Raw genomic sequence first — 25,240 nt, 5'->3', positions numbered from 1 at the left:
TGCCTCATAGTTATACAACTACATTAAATATAAGTCCTGGATAAAGTCAGCGACTGCCAAAAAGAACTGCAGTAAAATGAAAATATTAGCAACTAAAGCAATAAGTTATTTGACTTGTTTATCTTTTATAACTTTTTAAATATTTGCTGACATAATTTTTGAATACTTACTGTCAATGGAGCATTATCATTCCAGACTTCACTATTATTTGGAGAACCTTTCAATGGTGCAATATTCTGAAATCGTCTAAGTAATGGAACAAGTGGTGGATTTGAAATAGTGGAATCCATCCTTTAAAAGAAATATTCATTAATTTTACAAGAAAAACACATAATACAGTAATAAATTTTATATTAACATATTTTAAGAAGTGATATGCACCTTTCTATAATTAGAAAATTTCTGTAACTATATACTTTTCTTTTGGCACAATGTTGTAGCTGAATTGTAATATTATAATTTTTGTGAAGAATTTTATAGTTAAATCACTTCTCTGAAAAAATTTTTCATCAATGTAAATGTAAAAAAACACAAAACTCTCACAATTAAATTAAAAAAAAGAAAAGTCTATTCAAATATCACAAGATTTTATCAAAACATGATCAAGGCAAACACACTTCTTTTCTTTATTTATAGAAAGACTATTTAAAAACAATGACAAAAGAAATATGAGAAGTGTAGTAAATTTTTTTTGTACAAAAAAACTTCTCTTAAATTTAATGGTTACTCCTTATATTACGAAGGTTTGTGCTGCCTCTATCTTCAGTGAGATTAATTTTTATCTGTTCCAACCCTATGCAAGGGAGATATATTAAATTGTGGTCAACAATCCAAGATCCACTATAAAGTCCAATATTTTCTTTTGAGTGGTACATCTAAAACAAAACTTCTTAATTTTCATTTTATCTGCATAAACACAGATATGAATGACTTATTCATATTATTTCATTTGTATTGCTTATTTAGTTATGATTATTATTATTACCTTCTAATTTAAAATGTTTAACTATTTTTCACTAATTTTTCAATATCTATAGATGATTGTTTAACAATTGTAAAATGGCAATCTAGTTTTAAATTTTTAATTAATTTTTCATATTGGTTTTGGGAGTTTACTGGTTTTATTTAGGAAAAATATTGCCATCTTCATTAAAGGTAGCGCTCAACAGTGAAAAAGTTACTCTGGGGAACTGTCTTCTATTAAACAATACCTACATGCACTACATCAGAAGTTAGAAGGGTAAAGAATGAAATTTTTTTTCTTGCATCCTAAGTCACCACTTGACTGATTTAAGATTAAGTAAAACAGATTTAATACATCATTAACAAGCTGAAGTATTCTTTGTTTTCAGCTTAGTTCCTTCCAAAGGCACTGGTTAGCACATGACCCAGGAAATAATTACAAATTTTTTTTTGTATTGATGTATCGCAACTCTTCATCCATGTTCCTTTTTGGAATTAGTAAATAGGCTGATTAGCTGGATGGTCAATGACATAATACAAATAAATAGGACTGTAAACACAGTTGTTTAAATTTGTTTGCTTGGTGTAATCATACTGTTTAATCTTAAGTATCCAATTATGAAAGAAAATTCCTCATTTCAAAAAGTTCAATTCCCTTTTCAATCAAATTATTAATGACACAGTACTCATTACTGTAGGTAAACACAGGAAAAGACATTGCTATCTAATTCCTTACGATGAACCTTAACTTTCAAATATTTTTTTATTATCCCATTAACAGAATTAAATCATTTAGCCCTTTTAACTAAATCTATTTCAGAGAAGGAAAAAAGTAAACAATATGAATAGTAATTACATTTATCAGTCTGTTCCAGTTGTTTATCATTTGATATAAGCCCAGTATTAAGAAAACGTAACCAAAAACATAACTTTTAACTCAAAACTTAGTTTTTTATTTTTCTGTTCATTAATCAGAATTTTTAAATGATTAATTCATTTTTTAAACAAGCGTTTGAAGATTTTGAAGATCATGTTTTTTTATTAGGTAAAAACTTATTGAATGTTTTTATAAAAGAAATAGAAATTTATAACAAAGAACATTACATCCAATCACATTTCCCTCTTCCTAAAAGAGTTGAGCAGGAATATGGAATAAATTTCAGTTTACGCATATTTTATAGCCATTGCTGACACAGTAAAGTTGTTAAGTTTAAATTCACACTCATAAATACAAAAGACAGTTAAAAGTTTCATTAAATGTGAATATCATTAAAAATTTCATGTGTAAAGATTTAAATTCCTGTTTGAACTCCTAATAACGAATGAAAAATTTTTTTATTCAAAATGGTAAATACCTTTCTTTTATAGCATAAAAAATAATAGCAATACTAAAGAATCTATGCTTAATACAAAAACATACAGTATAAGAAACAATAAGATACAATTATAGAAAAAAAGAGGTAGTATAGCATAAAATACAAGATAAAAATATAAATAATAAACGTTTATGATAAAATTAAAATAAAATTACCTGTTATCAATTTCATCTTTTCGTTTATGCCAAAGGTGAAGCAATAATAACACAGCATCTAATATATGACTCAACGTTCCTCTTTGTACAACAAGTTCCAGTAGAAGGCAGAGAGCAAAATGCTGATCAACAATTGGAACAACTTGATAACTGCATCCACTGTTATCTTCACTAAAGAAAAATAATAATTTAATAAATAATGAATAACTGAAAGTTTTACCTAAAAATAGGTTAACTAACTCACTTCTATTAAGTTTTTTCTAAATAATACACCAAAAAATTAATCACAGTAATTTTAATTTGTTTTCAAACAATTAAGAATTATTCCAAATCCTATAATTAAATTGAGATAGATCTTAAAAATGAAACTCTATAATAAATGTTTTACAGTAACAAGTCCATTTTTTCACAAAATTTGGTGAATATCTTCCACAAACATATAATTCTGATGTGCAACCATTTTCCTTAAAAAGGAGGTTAATATACACTGCTGATCAGTTAAGTAAAAATGTCCATAATTACAAAAATTGTAAAAATTTACTACTCTGAACTCACTTTCCAAAATTAATGTACACAATGAGAAAATAAAAAATAATTACAAGGAAAATAAGAACAGGATCAAACTCGGTTATACAGTAATTTTAAATCGTTTTAACAAAATAGATTACATGGAAATAAAACTTGAAGGAAATTTTCTGCAATCTAAATCTTAATATAATATTGTATAATTTTTAAGCAAGTCTGCTTAAAGATAATATAAAAACTGCTTTAAATAATATATTTAATTAGTTCAAGCAATTTATCTTTAATTAAGACAATAAGTATCAGCAAGAATTGGCAAAAAGTAAATTTCATCCTTTTAAATTGATGTTAACATCTAATAACAGTAAAATGAATTGTGTAAAAGGTAAGAAGAGTCTAAAGGGGACACAAAGGGGTAAGAAGTGTAAACAACTTAACACTAATCTCAAGTGCTTCTAACAATTAGAACATTGACCACAATTCACGATCATGTAGTAGTTTCTGTACAGGAACTACCATACAACACAAACTCTATTATTAAAAGACACTGTGCACCATGAATATAATTTATGCATTTTAAATTAAATATTTTTTCTCATTTTTGTAATATGGCAATTGAATAATAGCTCTAGTTACATTAAAAAAGAACTGGACCTCCTCAAGCTCCTATTTTGCACTATATCCATCTTTAATTATCTCAGTGTGGTACAGTGTTCACAGTCCTGTATATAGAAACTGCCGAAGTACATTAAGTAATCTTAATAAAGTTTATACAAATATTTGAATTTGTAAAAATTAAAAATTTATTTATTTAAACGTATATCAATTTCAATTAAAGCATATTAATTTTTAAGTTAAAATGTTATTTCTAATTATTAACTTCAACTTATTTATATTATATTATGTGTATTAGATAAAAATGTTGGTAACTAGCAAAAAAAATTTTTAAATAATTTTTCAAACAATATTTGTTACATTGTATTAGCTCATTTTATTATTTAGTATGCTAGTTGTACTATTTTATGTTTGTTTTTCACTAAAATCATAATTGAAATTCAAATATATATTAATAATTTTTATTATTATTATTATTACTTATTTTAAAATTTTTTAATAATATAGAAAACCTTGATATTAAGTTCTGAAAAATGTCAAAATCATTTCTAACCTTTCATGCAACACGGGATTCTGAGATCACGTAATTGATGTGACAGCTAACCATGTCATATATAAAGTACATTACAAAGGACATTAGTATAGTGGAAAATTAAAACATCTAACATTATCAAAACAAATAAGTTTTAATTTCTCAAACATGGTACCGCTGATATGTTAAATTAATAAATTAACAGTTAATAAATACAGTTAATAAATTACCAGCACGTTGTTGGTAAGATGGATAAACCCACCTTAAGTTTTAAATAAGATTTAATAACAGATAGAGATTAGCATTTTATTTTAAATAAACTGTATATAAAAACCTGGAGTCCTGTAACAAAATCAAATACAAGATGCCAGAATCTCGTAACATACAGTTAATGTGTTAAAGATTTTTTAGCTGTTACAATATGTTTAAATACTTTTTTATATTATAAAGGTAGAAAGTAGAACCCTCATACTAATTCATAGTTTTTGTTATTATATAAAACTTTTAACTTAATAATTAGTAATATAATGCTGAACAGTAAAAAGAAAAGTATAAAAGCACTGTCTGGTAATTATATTCATTTGTTTATATATAGTTTCCTTTTGTATAAAGAATGACTATACAGGTTTACTTTATCTTACACTTTTGTATAAAATAAATAGTTTTTTCTGTAATTTAATTTTAAATTTATCTTTACAGTAAAAGATATGGTAATGGATCTGGTATGGGTAAAAGTGAGATTTGAACAAAATAAATTAACGATCCTAATCACAAAATAACTACTGTTACTTTGCTTGTCACTTCCATTCTGCTTGTTTATTTAAACCAACTTGTTCTACAACTCCTCTGGATTTTCAAACAGCCACTATGAGGGTCTCCTCATCTTCAAACATCCACTTCGTTCTGAGCCTTGGTCAAGATGGACAAGTGGTACAACCAAGTTTCATCACCTTCACAATACTGTTGGCATACAGAAATTTCTCATTTTAAAACTTTTCCACCATTTCATGATACGGTGAAACATAACAGCCATTTGATCATCAGTCAAATTATGCAGTGCCAGCCTCTGCGGCACAAGTGGTAGCATCTCGGCCTTTCATCTGGAGGTCCCAGGTTTGAATCCCAGACAGGCATGGCATTTTCACATGCTACTTGTCATTCATCTCATCGTCTGACACAATACTTAATGGTAGTTCCAGAGGTTAAAAAAAAAAATTTATGCAGCACCAAAGAATACACATATTTGTAATTTGAAGATGATCTCACAGAACAGCACAAACTGCTGGTTCATTAATACCCAAGGAGATTGGTGGTAAGGCACATACCTTAAGTATTTTTCATACTAAAGAAATGTTTCTCCAATCACAGACAAAGACTGTCGACCTGACCTTGGAGCATCTTCAAGGCCAAAATGATCTCTTTCAAACTCTCGGTACCACCTAAATATTGTTATATGATGAGGAGTATCCTCTCCAAGCAAAGGAGTCATTTGCTCTAAACAGTGATCAAACCCACTTACTAAATTGCTTAACCCACTTGCTAAATTGTAACATAAAATTGCCTGGTATTCAGTTTTTAACGACGACATCATAACCTTTTTTCACCAACACAGCTTAAAAGCAAATAACACTGAGACAATGACTATCATGGCTATAGTGCAGGTTGAAACCTCTCTAAACATGCACTAACTTGCCTGTGATGATCCGTTCCAATACATTGCAAAACTTTCCAAAATTTTAAAAAATGTGACCCTTGTAGAAGAGTATAGTACTGATTTTTTGACTGTATATCAGTAAATTACATTTGACATTATTAAAATCAAGGGAAGAATAATTTAAAATCTAATTCTGTATTACTTCACTAAAAAAAAAAAAAAGTGAATTCTAAAAGGATGAACATTACAGATTTTTTTTTAAGAACAGAAATGAATAAAGGTTTCTTAGAACATCCAATTGCAAAATTTTCATTTTCAAAATTTCAGGACCAAATTAAAAAAAAAGAGAGAGACCAATTTTCAATTTATCAAATAGAAATAAAGCTGAAGAATAATATTAAATAGAAATTTTAATTTCGAAGAATAGTAAGTCACAATTACCAATTACTGACTTCCAATTAACCCCTTTTTTTAATATCTCGCATATCAATATTTCTGTAGGAACAAAATAATTTAAGAAGTAGATGGTAGAAATGATCAAGTAATGAAATATGACTGTGGATACAAAAATCATATAGCTTAATGATTTAGAATTTAATAAGCAGATAAAATTAAAAAATGATTTTAAACAAAACAAAAAAACAACAAAAGTTGCACCATATAATCAAAGAGATGATTACAAATTCTATAACACCAACAATATTTAGATTACAATACTCAACTAACCCTAACACAACTTGTCTAAGAAATTTTGTAGATCTATCAACAACATCCAACCACACTTGTGACACAGCTGACTGATCAAACAAAGTTGCTTCTGGTAATGACTGCATAGCTTCAAGAGAATCTTGTAAAAGTTCAGTACATAAATCAGCATCTTCACCTGAAATCATAAGATCACTATTGCTACACAAACCAAATAATATTAAAATAAAAAAATTCAAATGATAACAGAAAATAAATCTTGTATGAAATATCATACAAATGTTATTGTTTGTAATAACAGAACAATAAAAATAAAGCTGGAGGTAAAGAAAATAAAAAGAATTACAAATTTTCTTCATAAACTCCATGCCTAATACAGTTAACAAGAAGAAATATAGACTTAATAATATACATATATAAATCAAGGCTTAAGTTAATATCTGCATGGAGAGAGAAAAATTGATGATTACTTTATTCAATCAAAATGAGAAACAGATAACACAAAGTTCCTTTAGTAGACAGCATAAAGAAGATTCGGAACTAATTACATGGATAAAAGAAAAAATGCAGAAAATACATGACAACATAACTGGAAACACAATAAACCAATGACAAAGATCATGAAAATAAAATAAAAGTTTACTATACAATACACTTGTAAACATATAACATTATTCGTTAAAATATTACAGAAACCAACATCAACTGATGTAGAACATCAATCTTACATTATCAAAGCATAACAGAACTCAAATACTGCACATTAAAAACAATAGAAAATATAATTAAAATAAGCCATTAAAAGAATAAACTATGCTCAGTGCAAAAATATAGTAATATTTTTCTTCTACCAAATGTAGTAAAAAAACACATGTTAAAAGCAATAACAGACATTTATAAATTATGAAAAAATTAAAAGGCAATTGAAAACATTAATGCATCATTTTCACAAATTATGTGGCTTGGCTGATAAATTTTCACATTACCATGCAACATGGAGACAAAAGGTATTATCAAGTTAGGTGTGACAGCACATGATAGCTAAAATCCGCCTCTATAAACCTGCGATAATGTGTTGAAATCTGTTTACCAATTTGTTTTCAGCAGTTAAAATGCAGTCGAGTACGGGCAATATGTCAACATGGTTAAAACAGCGCACAATGATAAATTTTTAACGGCAGAAAATGTAAATCCTATGAATATTTTTCATCGCTTAAAAGCGGATTACGACAGTGAAACTGTTGACAGGAGTACTGTGAGTAGGTGAGTTGAAATTTTGCAAATGTGAAGCAGGTAAAGCGACAATTGAGGATGCATCTCGCAGCAGACAACCAGTTTCTGTGACCGGCAAGAAACATCGAAAGGAGGTGAATGATTTGCTTCAAGGTGATCAGTGAATCACCCAGCAATACACTGCTATTCGGTTAGGCATATCTAAAGAACAAGTACACCATATTATTGAGCAATTGAGTTACCGTAAAATCTGTGCACGATGGGTACCGGCACAGATTTTACGGTAACCCTCTCTGATGGCTTTCCACAAGCTGAAGTTTAGGCCTATTCTGCATCCGCCATAGTCGCTGGATTTGGCTTTGTGCAATTTCTACTTCTTCCCTCATCTCAAGAGGGATCTCAAAGGTAATCATTACACCACCAATGATGAGGTGAAGAAAGCTGTAGCCACTTGGATTTGAGAAAGACTGCCAGAATTTTTCAATGATGGAATGTAAAAACTTGTCACACATTGGGAAAAGTGAATCAGTGTAAACTGGGATTACACTGAAAAACAAATACTGCATTTTGTAGCTAAGGTATTGCACTTTTTTTATTTCATTCCAATATCTCTTTTCATTCCCATGCTACGCATATATGTGCAAAATTTATGAGCTGAGCCTCGTAATAAAAAATAGTTAATTATTTCAATTCCTTTAAATAAACTTTAATCTAGTTAAAAGAATAAATGACATTAAATTACAACAGGAAAATTATATGGTAGAAGTAAATAAATGAATTAAAATATTGCATGGGCTGGTCCAAAATTTACTTTTGATTGGCTAGTATAGAAATAAATAAAGAAAAAATACAGAAAAAGACTTTATTATGCATCTAAATTACCTACAGTATATTCTAAATTACTTCACATAGTTATCATACATATTCAGAAAATTATTGTACCACAATGCCATTTTTTTCCAGAACCTTACTGAAAAACTTCATCACCAGGGTGCCCCAGCTACATAGTTACCCCATCGATGAACTCCATACCAATTTTAAAAGATCGGGTAGCTAGCCAAACCTAAATTCTTACGTAGAAGAAAGGAATTACCATTCACAAGCATTCAGTGCCATTTGTTTTGTAATGATTAATATTTTCAAATAACTTACACATTTCTGTAAACCATTTCTTTCAGTGTTTTTATGTTCTACAAATTAACTTATACAGTTAACAATTCATAAAAATATCGCTTCACTCAAGTTAATTATAAGATCAGAATTTCAGAACAGTTTACTGTCACGTAATTGGCATTAACTGAAATATTTTTCATATTTGTTAACTATATATTGAGAATCAAATAATATTAGGGTAAATTTAAATAAAAAGCATGCTGTTCTATTTTTAATAGTATTATATCACAAAAACGCTGGTTTTTAGATTTCAACGGAAATATCCATTTTGACTAGTTTCAACATTACATCTGTACGTATGTATCTTGCATAACTCAAAAACTATCAGCCGTAGAAATTTGAAATTTTGGATTTAGGACTGTTGTAAAATCTAGTTGTGCAGTCTCCTTTTGATTGCAATCAATTGGACCAAAAATTTCCAAAAAAAGCCTTTTTCTTAACTGCAGTAATAAGCTCTCATTGAGAGTTTTTCAATGACACATCATAAGTGGTACTTATTTTCATTATTTCCAGAGTTATAGCCAAATGAAATTTTAATTAATGAAATATTTGGAACTTACAAGGGGAAGGCACATCGGTTCGAATCCAACTTCATATATATATTTTATTTTTTTTAATTTAAATAAATTGATTTATTAATAATTATTAACCGCTGATTGTAAAAAAATTTTTTATAATAATTAATAATTCAATAATAATAAAAAAAAATGTGATAAAAAAATCAGTTTTAGTGAAATAAAATTTTATGTATTTTCATTTTAATTCAAACATTTTTACAGTAGTTAATAATTATTAATAAATCGAATATATTTAAATTAAAAACAGTTAAAATTAATATATGTATATGAAGTTGGATTCAAATCGATGTACCCATGGTTACGTTCCCATCCGACACGTTCTCAGTTACACTACATAACTACTTGAGCAACATGAAACAACATTAATATATAACCTAACATAAAATGCTGATACGAACACCACAAAAAAATGTGATGCAATGTGGTGTTCACCACAATGCAATTGTGTAACTGTTCACTTTATTAAATTGAAGAATCATATCTCACTTTCAAATGAAATAAGTTTAAATGAAGTGCAGCAAAAAATGTGTATAAGTAGTTTAATAGGCATATAAGGAAGTTATGTGGTGTCTACTTCAGATTTTTTATATTAATATAAAAACTTAACCATATAAGTTACCATAAAAGTAATTGTGTTTGCTGATATATACAAGACACCCGCTATAGGTTCCTTAAGGTGAAACGAAGGTTTAAAAACAATGTAATTCGGTTTTTATCTGTAATTGTATAAAAAATATTTATTTTTAAGTGATACCCAATTTTCAAATAAAAATAAAAGAAAAACAATAAAATATTTACTATGACATAATAGAGTAAAATCAACAAATTCAGTAGCTACCTTCCACTCACAGTTTTGCTGACTGGATGTAATCTTACACAGATACATGCAGTAGATTACTGAATTCTATGCAGATTTTTCTTTAAGAGAAGGTTTATTTATGTTATTATAAGTATTCAACATACGAGGTGCTACCCAAAAGTTTGGGGAATTTTACCATAAAAATAAAATAATTATAAAATTTATAATTTTCACTGTCTCCTTCAAAGTAATCCCATTGGGCATTGATACAGTGATTCCAGCGTTTTTCCCATGATTCCATACATTCCTGGGTTGCTGCGGGGGTAAGTGTTCGAAGCACTTTCTGTGTTTCTTCCTGAATCTCCTCAATTGTGTTAAAACGACGGCCTTTCAATTGAAATTTTATTTTTGGAAAAAGAAAACAGTCACACGGGGCAAAATCAGGAGAATAGGGTGGGTGGGGAATCACTACCGTCTTTTTGGAAGCCAAGAAATTCCGAAAGGCTAGCGATGTGTGCGCAAGCGCATTGTCATGGTACAGAACCCAGCTGTTGTTACCCCACAGATCTGAACGTTTGTGCCTAATGCTTTCATGTAACCGCTTCAAAACTTCACAATAGAATATCCCATTGACAGTTTGACCAAGAGGAACAAATTCCTTATGGATAATGCCTTGATGCCGAAAAAAACAATCGTTGCTGCGAACTTGGCGTGCTTTTTTTGGCCGCGGTGAACTTGGTGCCTTCCACTGCGACAACTGCTGCTTAGTTTCAGGGTCATACCGGTATACCCATGTCTCATCACTGGTTATGATGTTGGAGATGAAGTTAGGATCTCTTCCTGAATTTTTCAATTCACTACAGACAGTTACGCGATTTTTTTCTGGTCGCTGTTCAACAGTCTCGGTACGAATTTTGCAGCAATGCGTCTCATGTTCAAATTCTCCGACAAGATGCGTTGCACGGACCCATATGACATTTGTACAATTGCACAAACATCATGGATTGTTTGTCTACGATCTGCAACAATAGCCTCAAGCACTTTCGCGATGTTTTCCGGTGTTGTACTTGTTGTCCTGAACGCTCATTGTTATCGACTGTCATTCGTCCATCTTTGAATCATTTGTACCACAAAAAATTTTACTTTTACTCATAGCATTGTCACCAAATGCTTTCACAAGCATGCGATGGGTTTCTGCACCAGTTTTTTTAAGCATGAAGCAAAATTTGATGCAGGTTCTTTGCTCTTTAAAATCTGCCATTTAGAATTTCGCCTAAGCAGTAAAACACAACGTTACACAACCACATGAAAGTCAACAATGCAGCCTCTCACCGTCACAGCTGTTGGAACACTGATTCACAGAGAGTACTGTTAGCCACAACTAGCAGCAGCAGGTCGTACCAGCAATGGTTCATGCGCAAAATTCAATTTCCCTGAACTTTTGGGTAGCACCTCGTAATTAAAACTCACAGTATCTCAGAAACTCTAAAAAAAAATTGTATAGAATTACTGAAGAGCACTATATATCATATTCTGTTAATAATTCCTTACCCTCATTGTTTAAATTTTCAACATGTAATAATATAATTAAATTCTAATAAACAGTAAGTTTTCAATCCAAGAATTAAAATAGATTAATAAACTACTCATTCTTAAACAAAATATTCCCTATAATGTTTTTTAACATCATTATCAGACTGCATTTTGGAGAAATATTAAGAGAAATGATATAGAATAGGAAATAACCAATTAATATTTAAGGAATTTCTTCAAAAAAGATCACTACCAATTCTAATTTATAGAGCTAAGATAAGAGTACCCCCATTAAATAATGCATCGTTTATTTACTGAAACAATAACTTTTTCTTATACTGCTCCTATGTTTATTATGCTGTAACATATGTAAAGCCCTTGAGACATACGAGACAACAATTAAAAGTTGTTTTCTCTGGCATAGCATTTATTATTCTTGAAAATTTAGTGGTTATATCAATTTTGGATCTTGTGAATCACATCAGACTGTAAACATTACATTTTGGCATCTAAAAGACAAACTACATAGCAATATCCACATACTCTTTTTATGAAAGAAAATTATACTATGTGGACTGAATAGTTTTCAAACTGTACATCAAGAAAAACAAAACAAAACCCAACACAGGATATAGAAATGATAATACAATAGGAATAGAGAGACAAAAGGAAATTTATAAAAATCTTACATTAAAATGATTTAGAGGTGCATAAAACTGTGCATAAAACTGATAATAATTTTCTAACGAATGGAAGGTTCCAGTAAAACTTAAAATCTCAAGGAATAGTTTCCAAAAATACAAACATTAAAGAAGTAAAGAAAAGGCCAACAAGTTAGATTCAATAAATTAATAACTTAAGAGTGCAGATAGTTAATTGAAAGCTCAGAGAATGGTGATTCCAAGTTAGTAGCAATACCTAATCTTATTTTACCAAATGTTCAATAAAAAGTATAGCATTTCCTCTGTATGTGTTCACTGACATTGTTAAATAATATCCTGATGCAAATTAAATAATAGGTAAACTGATTGACAAATAAAATTACATATTCTAAATATAAAGACAAAGATTTTTTTTTAATTTAAATATTAAGAAAATATTAAAATAAATTTATTGAAAAAAGTAACTTAATGCTAAAAGCAAAATACACATGATTGTGCCAAAACATACAAATAGGTTAGCAAATGTTTGAATAAGGTGTATTTTGAAAGTAAGAGCTGATGAGTCATAAGTAGTGATTGGCAACACTGATTGGTTAGCACAGTAGCTTTAAGTTGTCTGTTGGCTACCATATTGCAATCAATTCATTGTTGTTTGCCTTTGCAAGATAGTGTGTTAAAATGAGTACAATAATAACAAATCCTATCAGTTGTGAAGTTCGATCATGATTAGATCTCTAAACACAAGAGGACATAATGCTGCTGAAATTCACCATCAATTGTGTGAAACATATGGCATAATGCAATGAATGAAGGAAAAGTGAGACAATCGTGTCATGAGTTTAAGGAAAGGAATGAACGTTTGAATCTTGTTGAACATGTGAATGGAAAAGTGAAAAAAAATCGTCACTTTACCATTAATAATCTTTCTCTAGAATTTCCAAAAATTCCAAAGGCAAATTCTGAGTTCGAGTCAACTTTTGAGAATTATGACTGACACTAGGCTTTTATAAACTGTCTAACAATCAACAATTGTTAGAAAGTCAACATTCAACAACTGTCTAACTGCCAAAAATGTTTACAAGTGCTCACAAAAATCACAGTAAGACATCTGTACATGCTTTTTTCAATCACTTTAATTATGACGGAGACAAATTTTTTCTCATATCATCATCATTGGTGATGAAACATGGATTTTGTACGTCAATCATTGAGGCAAAACATCAATCCACAAAATTCAAAAAAGCCCAGTCTTGAAGGAAAGTCATGGCCACTATTCTGTATTCTGAGATTAAATGGGCTTTTGACTGATTTCAAGGAACCTGGAACATCCATCACATCACAAGTATACTTTGAAACACTCTCTAATATGCTTTGTACCATTCAAAACCAATGAGATCAGGAATTGTTCTTTTTCACAATAGTGCACATCCACACATGACTGCATGCATAACAGAAACAATTCAAAAATTCAGATAGGAGATTTTGATCATCCTCTTACAATGCTGATCTTATGCCCAATGACTACCATCTCTTTCTACATCTAAAAAACTGGTTTGCATCTCAATGATTCAAGGAAAGTGAAGGGTTGAAAATCTTGGTGTAAAAGTGGCTACAATCCCAGGCAGCAGATTTTATGTAGTGGATTTGAAGAAGCATGTTTCACAATATAAAATTGTTTGGAAGGAAATGATTACATAGAAAAATAAGTAAATATGTAAGTGTTTGAAACCACTAATAAATTTTTCATTTTTTTAACTGTTCTCATTTTGTTATTGAGTAGCCCTTACTGTTGAATTGCACCTTGTAGATGTTATGGCAAACGGTAACAACATTCTGGAACATCTATAATATACCTTGTCTCAGCTCTTAAGGAAATGCACACTTTCATTAACATGTAAGTAAACTAATTTCCTTAAGTTACTGATCTTATTCTAACACCATATTCAAATAACAGGTCACATAAATTGATTACACAATAAATTGATTACAAATTGATAGGTACAATAAAAATGACGGATGGTTTAGTTTAGGTCTAGCTGATGGAAAGGAATAAAGAACGACAAAGGATAATAATTACAATGACAATAGTAGGAAGGAGAATACCAGAACGCATCTGAGAACAAGTAGATGAATAATATAAAGAAGAATATGAAAAGTATAAAAAAGTAAAAAAATGTTTGAACAGAAGTAGCACGATAACAGGAAATTCATCCAAACTGATTCATAATTCATTCAGAGCATGAAGAGAGAAGACATTTACTGTAAGTTAATATAAAACAGGGCTTATAACAAAAATATTAATTATGCTACTAAGAGAATATAGAGAAAAACTTAATTTGTTATTCATCTCTTAAATATAGATATAAAATAAAAAAGTGAGAAAAATAAAAACTTTTTTATAGATAGATCAAAAAGTTTTACCATACCATAAATCTAAAGTACACACACAAACCTAGATTACAAAATAACGTAGAAACTTACACAAGAAATGTCCTTTCCTTCAGACCAATAAAACTAGATAAAAATTTATAAGCATTTTTAAAGCACATCAAATAATTGGCAATAATATTATAAATATAACAATCTTTTTTTTTTAAAAAAACAGTCATAAATTCCATTTTTATCATAAATAAGTAAAAGAAAAATTAAATATCCAAATAATAAAACCATTATTTACAACTAAATGAATGTAAAAACAGATGCAAGAATAACAATGTATTATAAATAATACAACTGATGAGAAATGAGATGCAGTACAGCAATAAAAGCATGAACAGCTTTGATGAAATACTTTATTTAAAAAAAACATTCAGCACAAAAACCAGCCGCAAAACTGCTCATGAGCAAGTCAACTCCTAGAAACCATTAAAGAATTTTTATAATCAGAAAGAGCCTCTGAAAAATAATATTTCATCAATAATAAACTACAAAGACACAAATTTTACACGGCCCAAAAGCAAAGCATATTCTTATTAAAATAATGATCTTATTTCACAAAATATAATTATTTTTTATCCCGCAAAATACAGTTTATGAACAAAAAAAATTATAATAAATAATAACAAATTCATAAGCTGAAAAAACAGCAACAGCGATAAAATGAAGAAACTAATCAGAATAAAAGAAATATGCAATGAAAATATTCTCAACCGATAATTGCAATCAATGACAAGGTTACACTCACGCCACGATAATGAAGTAGGTAAAATGACACACCAGTAAGGAGGGATGTTTAACCCCAACCTATACTCTGAAGGCATACCAAGTCAGCTAAACCAACAACTATTTCCTCTGCAGTATCATAATGTAAAAGAATTAACGTCATTTAAACCTAGGAAAAATAATAAGAATAAAGTGAAGATATAATTCACAGAAACAAGAAATGAAAAATGAAAAGAAATTCCTTCAAAAAAAATTTCACAAAATCGAACAAAATGCTAAATTCTTGCTCAAATAGTTTTTTAAAAATATTAGATAATAAAATATTTAATTACTCACTATATTTTTACCATCGTAAAATAGCTATCTATTTAACTCTCTCTCTCACTCTTGTGTGTATGTTTGTGTGTATGTATGTATGTATGTAAACTTTTTTCCATCAACATACTGACCACAGTGTCAATTAATCTCTGTACTGACTGAAGATGCCAGATCCTGCAAAAGTCTACTATTGGTATGTTTTTTAGGTTTTTCTTACTACATTGACTGGTTACGTTGATTTTTAATATGCCTACACAAAGAATCATTCTACTAAAAAAAAAACATACCTTACTCACTAAGTACAAAATAATTTTTTACAAACTCTGTGATATTTAACTAGTAAAAACAGTCAAGGATAAATTTTTTAATGAGGTAACATGAAAATTATCACCCTAAAAAATTATCGCTAAACCAAAATGATACTAAATTTTGAAGAAATAGTGAAAAGAAGTAGCCATAAAATATATAAAAAAATTTACAGATAATTGCAATTAAAGAAATTACTATAAAAGATTGTAAAGGAACCCCACTAGAATAAAAAACAGTAAACCAAGATGAATATACAAAAACCAACAATACACAACATCCAGTTCAGAAAAAAGTAGTAATGAGAAAAGACCAAAATAAAAAATAAAAGCATAATTAAAACAACTAAAAAATAAGAAAAATACATTCATTAACTGAAAGTGATCCAGTTAGGACTGTAGCCTCTCATACTGAAAAAGTAACCTTAATTTCAGAAAGCAATCCAATCTAGCAATCTTAAAATAAAGATTACTCTGGACAAAATATAATCAAGAATACCGCCTATTTTAAATGCAGTTTGAATTTTCACTTTAATCCTGCATAACATCAACAACTGAAAAAAATGTGATATTCCTTTGTAAAGTAATCTATGGTATATATATGAGGGTCATTCAATAATTAAACAGACAAACCTTTTTAGTGAAAAAATCCTTAACCCCTTACCTGAAAGATTTTTTGACCCTACAAAATGTTATTTTATCCCACTTTTTTATTGTTAACTTCCTTTGTTTTGTCTATTTATAAGCTAAAAACCTGATTTTACATGTGAAGAACACTTTTTAAGACAGTTTTAAAGTATTTTTTTAAAATTAACCTAACCTACCTTTTAGTGGAAATGCTTAATTCTTCTGATGTCTTCTGTAATAATAAAAATTTTAAGTTACTCAATTAAATACACCACTTTTTATTTACACACTATTTACACTTTTTTGGAAATAAATTGGTAGTTTTTTTTTTTGTATGGAATACCTTAAAACAAGGTGTCATGTACAGTTCGACATTATATTCTGAATACTGATCTACTTTTGGGTTGCTTCTTATTATACGAGCAAACAACGCATCTTCTAGTTGCAGTTTTCTTTTTACCTGTACTTTGTACATTGTCTGGAAAGTGTTATTCTTTCAAATGTAATGGATCTTCTTTCATTGATGGTCTACCTTTCTTTTGTTTTCCAGTGTAGTGTTTTTCTAAAACAGCTTCAAGTGCTTCCCTAAACTGAAGAGAAGACATTTTACCTCCACATTTTTTGTACAAGACATGGGCATTGAATATGCACATGTTAATGATATGTTTAAATTCTTTTTTAAACCAAATTTTTTGGCGTTTTCTTTCCAGCAATAAGCACTCAACATCTGATCAGCTTTATCGACTCCACCCATGAGAGAATTGTAATATTGATAATTGTGGGTATCATGACTTTTTTTACTTTTCTTTTGACTTCAACCATGTCTAGTTTATGTTGAGTTGATAAATAAACAACTGGGCGCGTATTAATCCATTTCATCAGCAAAATTTTCTTCTTGTAAAAAGGTTTTCTCTATGTCATCTAAATCATCTGAACTATCAGTATAACAATCACTGTCAGAATCAAGATCATTTAATAATCTCAAAATAGCTAGATAAGGTAGTTTAGACAAAGCCATTGTAAAAACAAATAAATAAAACAATAGACAAAATATAAATTATAAAAAGTTCTACACACCTACTTTAAAAAAAAAAATGGAATGGTTACTAACAAAAAAGAAACATCAAAGTAACCTCAAAATTGCTGAACCTGACTGTTTTCAGGATAACATACTAAATACAAAAAAATAACAGAATAGGTAAAATATAAATAATAAAAAGTTCCACACACTTGTTTTCAAAAATACTGATTCACTACTCACAAATAAAACCAATAAACATGCCATAAAAAAAAACATAAAATAGAACATTAGCAGACCGGCTACTATTAAAACTATTAAAAGGGGTTAATGCAGGCAATTGAAACTTTTGTTAAGTTGGCAACCTTGCAAAAAGTGTTAGTTAGCTATTTGATTAATAGTTATGTAAACAAAACCTCTAAAGTCTTAGTTATGATGGCATGCCTGCTTAAAGAAAGTACTTTTGAAGAACAGCATTCTGTGATCCGATTTTTACTTTTGGAAAGAGTAAAACCATCAGAAATATTCTCTTGGATGAACAAACAATACCACAGTAGTTGCATGAACTGTGCGAGTTTTTACATATGGGTGGAATTGTTTAAAAGCAGTCGTAAAAGTGTGGCCAACAAGCACGGCTCTGGGCATCCAAAACAGTTTCAACTTTGACATTAGATTCTCATATTGAATCACTTATCTAAGAAGACCAATGACTTACAGTTGAACAAACTTTTGAAAAATGTCGAGTAACTTGTTCCATCAATCAAAACAAACTGAACTGCCATAAGACTTGTGCAAGGTGGGTTCCCATAGAGCTTACCTTTCATCCAGCCGAGAGATTTCGCATTTACACCGAACTCAGAAATCATTTCAATAATGAAGATGAGGCATTTTTGGACAGGATTTTAACCTGTGATGAAACTTAGGTTCTTCATTTTGAGCCAGAGTCCAACCGTCAAAGCATGCAGTGGAAACACCCTGAATCACCTGTCCATAAGAAACTCAAAACACAACCATCATTCATTCATCCCAACCCCCGTAGGGGAAGGCACCTGCCTTGTGACAATTTCAGTCACCACACCACCCCCCTCTGTTCCTTGCCCTGATGGATTTAAACAGCGGTCATCTTTTGACCCTCTAACTGATTACATATCAAAGTCATCAGCCAGGCCTCAATTAAGATGCCACAGATGCAAATACCTCATTAGACATTTACATCACTGATTTTAAACTCATCCTTTGGCTTCGCTGTAGGCTTCTTTCACACTCTTCTCTGTTCTACATTGTTGTCCTCTGAGCTAGCGAACCGAGTTCGCGGAAGCATGAACGCAAAGCATTGAACCTAGTTCAATATTTTAGCAAGCTACAAGTGATTGTAAATGTCCTTGATACACTAGTCTATTTTCAGTAATAATAATGCACACCACAAGAAATGTTTTTTTGCAACAATGAAATTTAAATCTACTTTCCTTAGCGATCTTCATGATCAATTCCAACCCTTTAAATTTGCAACTACAGACTCCAGTCCGTAGTGCAGTCACCATCCCACCGACAGGGATACTATTACTCATTCATTAACTGCCCTTGGTAGTGCAGTTGTCACTCCACCAACAGTAATTCTGCTTCTTATTTCCAAACATATTTTAACTAACCATGGCTTGATGCCAATACGAATACCTCCAGTCAATCAACTGTCCAGGTGGACCCTAGCCATCCGGGGTACTACTCTACTTATACCCCATCAGCTCATCTGCTCAGTGTAAGGAACGAAGGAAGCCAGCAACTATGGTCCACTCTCAGTGAGTCTTCCAACTGACCCACACATCAAGAAAGGAGTTTACTATCGCAAGCTCCCTAACAACTCTGGTTTGTTCACCCTCATCCCAGGAACAAACATAAGGGCATGGTCCACAGTATCATACACCCTACAGTCCCGGCAGAGGCCCGAATTGACCAAACCCAACCTAGCCAAACTTTCCCTAAAGGCACCACATCCCAAGAGAAATTGTGTTATATACCAATTGGGAGAAAACCCACCTAATCACTCACAAACCTCTAACATCTGGAAATATACCATACGTGTATCAACCAGTAGAAGATTCATTCCACCTAACTTGTCAAGAGTCAAAACCTTGGTCTTCAATCTCTCACATATGCCAAGCAGTATGAAGCCCTCCTTCTTAGAAATATAATGCTTGCTACATTCCGTAGCTAGGATGTCTATTGGTTTCGTGCCGGCGATCACAGAGACTGCCTCTCACAAGCCTCCAACAACAGCTAAAATAAAAAATGATGGTGGGCTCATTATAAAATATCCCCTATAACACTAGTATTGCAGATGATTAGCCCAGATGGTGCAGTACAACATTATGGCCTCACACAGACACCTTTATAAAGAATCGCATGGTACGGAAATTCAACCCACAATCAGGATGAATGACTATGAACACAAAAGACAGCGTCAATAACCTTCCTTGTGAAAAACTGAAGGTGTTCCTTGAATTGAAGTTTCTCATCATAAATTACACCCAGATACTTCTGAACGGTGACGTACCTAATGGGAAAGTCGAATGCAACCATCAGCTTTAATGTCATGTTAACCATCTTTTGGAGTGCCCATAGTCCAATTTTCTGTGATTATTTGGAGGAGCAACAAACTATCAACAGCCTATACTACTCAGCCATGATTGGGAACAAAGTCAAGCCCATATTGAAGAGGAAATGTCTGGGATGGCAGAGAAAGGGCATGCTTCTTCTTCAAGACAATGCTTGTTCTCATATGGCACAACTGATGCTGGAAACTATTGGCAAAGTCAGTTGGGAGCTCCTACCTCATCCTCCTTACAGCCCTGAACTTGTCCCTTCAGATTTTTATCTGTTTGGTCAGAGAAAGAAGCTTTGTGTCTCAAGTTCAACAACGAAGAGGTAAAAAAAAAAGTAAAAAAACTGGCTTTGTGACCAAGGTAAAGAATTCTTTGCTGAGGGGTTAAGAAGACTTGTAAAAGAAAAAGATGGGACAAGTATAGAGAAGTTGGTGGGGATTAAGTGGAAAAGTAGAAAAAAAAATTGTATTTATTTAATAAACCATTTTTGCTGTACAGCTATTTGTCTGTTTAATTATTGAATGATCCTCATATATATATATATATATATATATATATATATATATATATATAAAATTTTATTGAAATTAATCTTTTTAATATTCAATTTATTCCTCGGTACTGTTAAACTACATTTTAAATTGTACTAAAATAAACCAACTAGTACAGAATATTGAGGTAAGACATATCTTACCTTAATTTTACCATGAAGTTACTTTTGCAGATCCTGCATCTCAGTCATGATTGAAATAATTTAGTTAAACTGCATAATAAAAATAGAACATAATGAAATAATCTGTTGAAGTTGTTAAAGACTGTAAAACTGTAAAACCAGATAGTAGCACCCTTAATAAATTAATGTGCAATTTTCATTATTTTAGTATTTTTTTTTTTTTTATTTTTATTATACAATTTAATTAAATTATTACAATCATGACAGAGGATGTTAAATTCTTGTCACTCACACATAAATGAAAAAGAATAACTTTATCATAGTTATGTATCATTATGACAACCTCACAATAGTACAGGACCTTTAATGTCTCACAGCTTATTGTTAACAACAGCTAACCAATCAACCTGACAATGTCTTCAAATGGCATTTTAAAAATATGTATAATCTGTACAATTATATACTCCAAAAAAGCTCTTTTGGCAGTTTTTACAGGCTGACTCATTACCTGGAGTTGTTGTATGGATCAGAACCTAACAAAACTGTCAATGTACTGGCGTAGAAGAAAAACATAGTGGACATACATAAAAATCTAAAAAATCAAAGTATCTAAAATTAGTGGATGAATCTAAATACATCATATAGTACTCTAAGTGCACTAGCTGAATCACAGCACAAAAGAACATGGAAACATCAATCTGTGAAAAGATATAAGGGCTTGAATGTAATTTTAGTCCAGAAAGAAATATGCTAATTTGACAAAGGCACATCACATATATAAGCTCTGCTGAACAATCATATAATTAAACCAACTGAGCTACAATGTTTGTATCATCAATGTAAATCACAACTGGATTCATCTAACAACGAAGGTAGGGAAAGCTCTTATGTAAATAAATGTTTTTCTTGAAGATAGTAAATTAAAGATGAGCATATAGTAACACAAGCCGTCCAGGAGGTCCCAGAGGTAAAAAAAAAGCCAAGCCAAATAACTATATAGGAAAGTGAGGATGCTTGTTAGAAGTTATGAAGCCATTCCTATAAACAAGATCATACAAAGGATGCTGAGGTTGTAACTTTACATGATCCATTCAAATCTTTTAGCAAGCCTTATCATGCCTGAAAGAATGCTCACTAGTTTACAATTAGAGAGAACACTACTCGTAGTTTAATATAGATCTTGACTAAAAAGTACTTTTAAATAAGTTAATGCTAGTCATGCATGGTACTTTTCAACGCTACAAAATTCTTATTTCATATCCCATGTACAAGCTTCAAAAACTTATATGGCAATATCAAGCAAAAAAAGATAATAATGGTAAGATCTGACATCTTTTGAATTCTTTGTCTTTAGAAGTAAACAACTGCTACTTAATTTAAATACGATCTCACCATAACTTAGTAAAATTTAGGCATACATGTTTGATCTGCCAACTACTGTTATTAACTACTTAACAGTATATGTAAAAATTGTTAAAGGCCAAATTTTGTCTATGGTTAAATGTTTAATCCGCATAAAAGGAAATGTTCCTTCAGGAAATGATACTATTTCAACAGGTAATTCTGAAGCCAAAAATAAGAAAGATAAGAATAATAAAATAATAAAGATAAGAATAACATAGGTCGTGAAATGTTTTGTTTTCAAGTTATGGCTACCAACAGATTTCACCCTGATGTTTGCTTAGTATAGATAATATAATGCAACAAAAAATTTCTTGCCATTAATTATGATAAAAAATTAAGTGTATTTTTCTCCTATTTAACCTGAAAATTACACTGATAGACAAAAAATAATTTTTTAATGTTTCTATAAGTGTGACATCATTTCTTGAATTGCTTTTTTGTGTACCTGCTGCTCTGTAAATACAGTTTTTCTATCACCCTTACTTTTAAATAAAATGATTTCGCCAATGCTTTTCTTTTATAAATAGCCTCAGGCACATTCCGAATAATTGTCCAACAGTAATCAGCTAGCATGTTAGTATTCCATTTCCCTTTACAGCGGCTTTTCATCACCGAAATATCTTGGTGGAAACATTCACCGTGTTCGTCACTTATGTCTCTAAGGTTGTCCAGGAAAAATCCAAATGTGAATGGAGGAAATGTATTTTCAAAGACATATTACATCCTACAGCTCGGTATGAAGTAAGAAGTTGCTAACAATATCGTGGTAATTGTTGGATATTTTTTTGCCAAGAAAATCCTTGCAAATGTCTTTAAATGAAGCCCAAGCTGCACTTTCTACATTATTTAACATTCAGTTAAATACATTATCTTTGACCAACCCTCTTATTTGAGGACCAACAAATATTCCTTCGTTAATTTTTCCTTCACTTACATTCAGAAATTTCTGCCTGATGTACAAAAATCCAGAACTATCCTTCTTCACTGCTTTTACAAAATTTTTCATAAGTCTTAGCTTGATATGGAGAGGGGTTACAATACTTTTTTGGTTCAACTATGAGCTCATGAATAATATTTTTCCCATTTGGAGTAAGTTGTCTCGTTTCTTCCACTCTTTGGTAACATAATATCTATCCCTAATTCAGCTGTCCCATTCACAAAGAAATCACATGTACTTAGTATAGCCCTAACTGCATGCCTAACAAAATAGCTACAACTTTCAAATCATCACATATGTTCCAGCTATCATTTTATAATTTATTTTATCAAGAATGTCTTTCATCATATCATATGTCTCTTTTAAACTAATACCACAAGCAATTGGTATCAAAGGATATTTGTTTTCATTGTGTAGTAGAACCACTTTTAAACTATACTTGGATGATTCTATGAAAAGGCGCCAGTCCTCAGGTTTATGAACTTGTCCTAAGTGCAACATAAGCTCATCAATATTTGTGGAATAAACCAAATTATTATCACCAATAAAATACTAAGAAAGTTCTTTTCATCGGCTATAAAAGCATGAAATATTTTTTTTTTTTTTTAAGTAAATTCCAACCTTGCAGCCTTGATCCTAACAGTTCAGATTGATTTTTTGATAAATTTAAATCCCTAACCACGTCATTGTGATATTAGATGTGACTTATTGGAAGATAATTCAAAATCAAAATCACTGTTGTCTTCTTCAGTACTGCCTGATTCTTCATCACTGCTTTCGAAATATACATTCACAGCTGGCTCAGGAACTGAATAATTTCACTGTGAGGTACAGGCCTGATTGCAGACTGCAATGAAGGATATTTTACAGTACATTTACATTTTCTAGAAATTCCAGACATACTTGTTAAACAGAAGTAACAATCGGTTACATGATGCTTTGGTTCATGCCAAACCATAGGTACACCAAATGGCAAAGCCTGCCATGTACCTTTCAACCATCCTATTAAATACATAAAACAAGTAGTGTGTACTATATGAGGAGCCCGTGTCTTATCCTGATCACCAATTTTACACTGAAAGTAAAAATAATAAGCTTTTTTAATTAAAGGTGTAATGTTTTTTCTATTTGATTTTACAGTAAACTCATCACATATGTAACAAAAGGCATCCACATCATTTACACAATTTAGAGGCATTTTAGTACTGCACTGTTAACAAACTTAAGATAGCAATAAGACTGAAAAAAATTAATTCATTCCTAAATCCAGTGCTTAATACACTGTATTACATTGCTTAATATACATTGCTTGTATAACAGTGCTCAATACACAGTGCTTAAACACAGCTGTGTTTTCAGATATATGTTTTGACCTGCACAGATGATGTTTTTAATCTTGTCCATGAAGGCTCACTCTTCAGTATTAGATATGATATGATTTAATATTTTGTCTACTATTATTTATTTATAGCTTACAAATTATATTAACAAAGTTAAACAATAAAAAATGAGCTAACAAAATACTTAAGCTTAAGCTTAAAATACTAGCAACACGTTTAAAAAATTATTTAATTAAAATTTAATCTTTTTCAAAAATGGTGGGTGACAGAAAGATTCTGAGTTCACATTCATTTTGAGCATTAAAAAACAGATTAAAATCATGTATTACATGTTAGGAAACAAAAATTGTGTTTAT

At 30.5% G+C, this 25,240-nt stretch overlaps 1 protein-coding gene across 3 annotated transcripts in view; it reads right to left on the bottom strand.

Moving 5' to 3' along the window:
- Positions 1-25,240, bottom strand: part of HERC2 (E3 ubiquitin-protein ligase HERC2) — a 276,358-nt gene that overhangs the window by 223,403 nt on the left and 27,715 nt on the right. For all 3 annotated transcript variants that reach the window (XM_075372110.1, XM_075372111.1, XM_075372112.1), the window contains exons 6-8: positions 6,544-6,700; positions 2,495-2,665; positions 171-291 (exon numbers count right to left, since the gene is read on the bottom strand). In XM_075372110.1, coding sequence (XP_075228225.1) covers positions 171-291; positions 2,495-2,665; positions 6,544-6,700 — 449 coding nt within the window. The remainder of the gene's footprint in view (positions 1-170; positions 292-2,494; positions 2,666-6,543; positions 6,701-25,240) is intronic.

Source organism: Lycorma delicatula, chromosome 7, assembly GCF_047948215.1.
Source record: "Lycorma delicatula isolate Av1 chromosome 7, ASM4794821v1, whole genome shotgun sequence".
NCBI lineage: Eukaryota > Metazoa > Arthropoda > Insecta > Hemiptera > Fulgoridae > Lycorma > Lycorma delicatula.
This window is presented reverse-complemented; position numbering and strand designations above follow the sequence as displayed.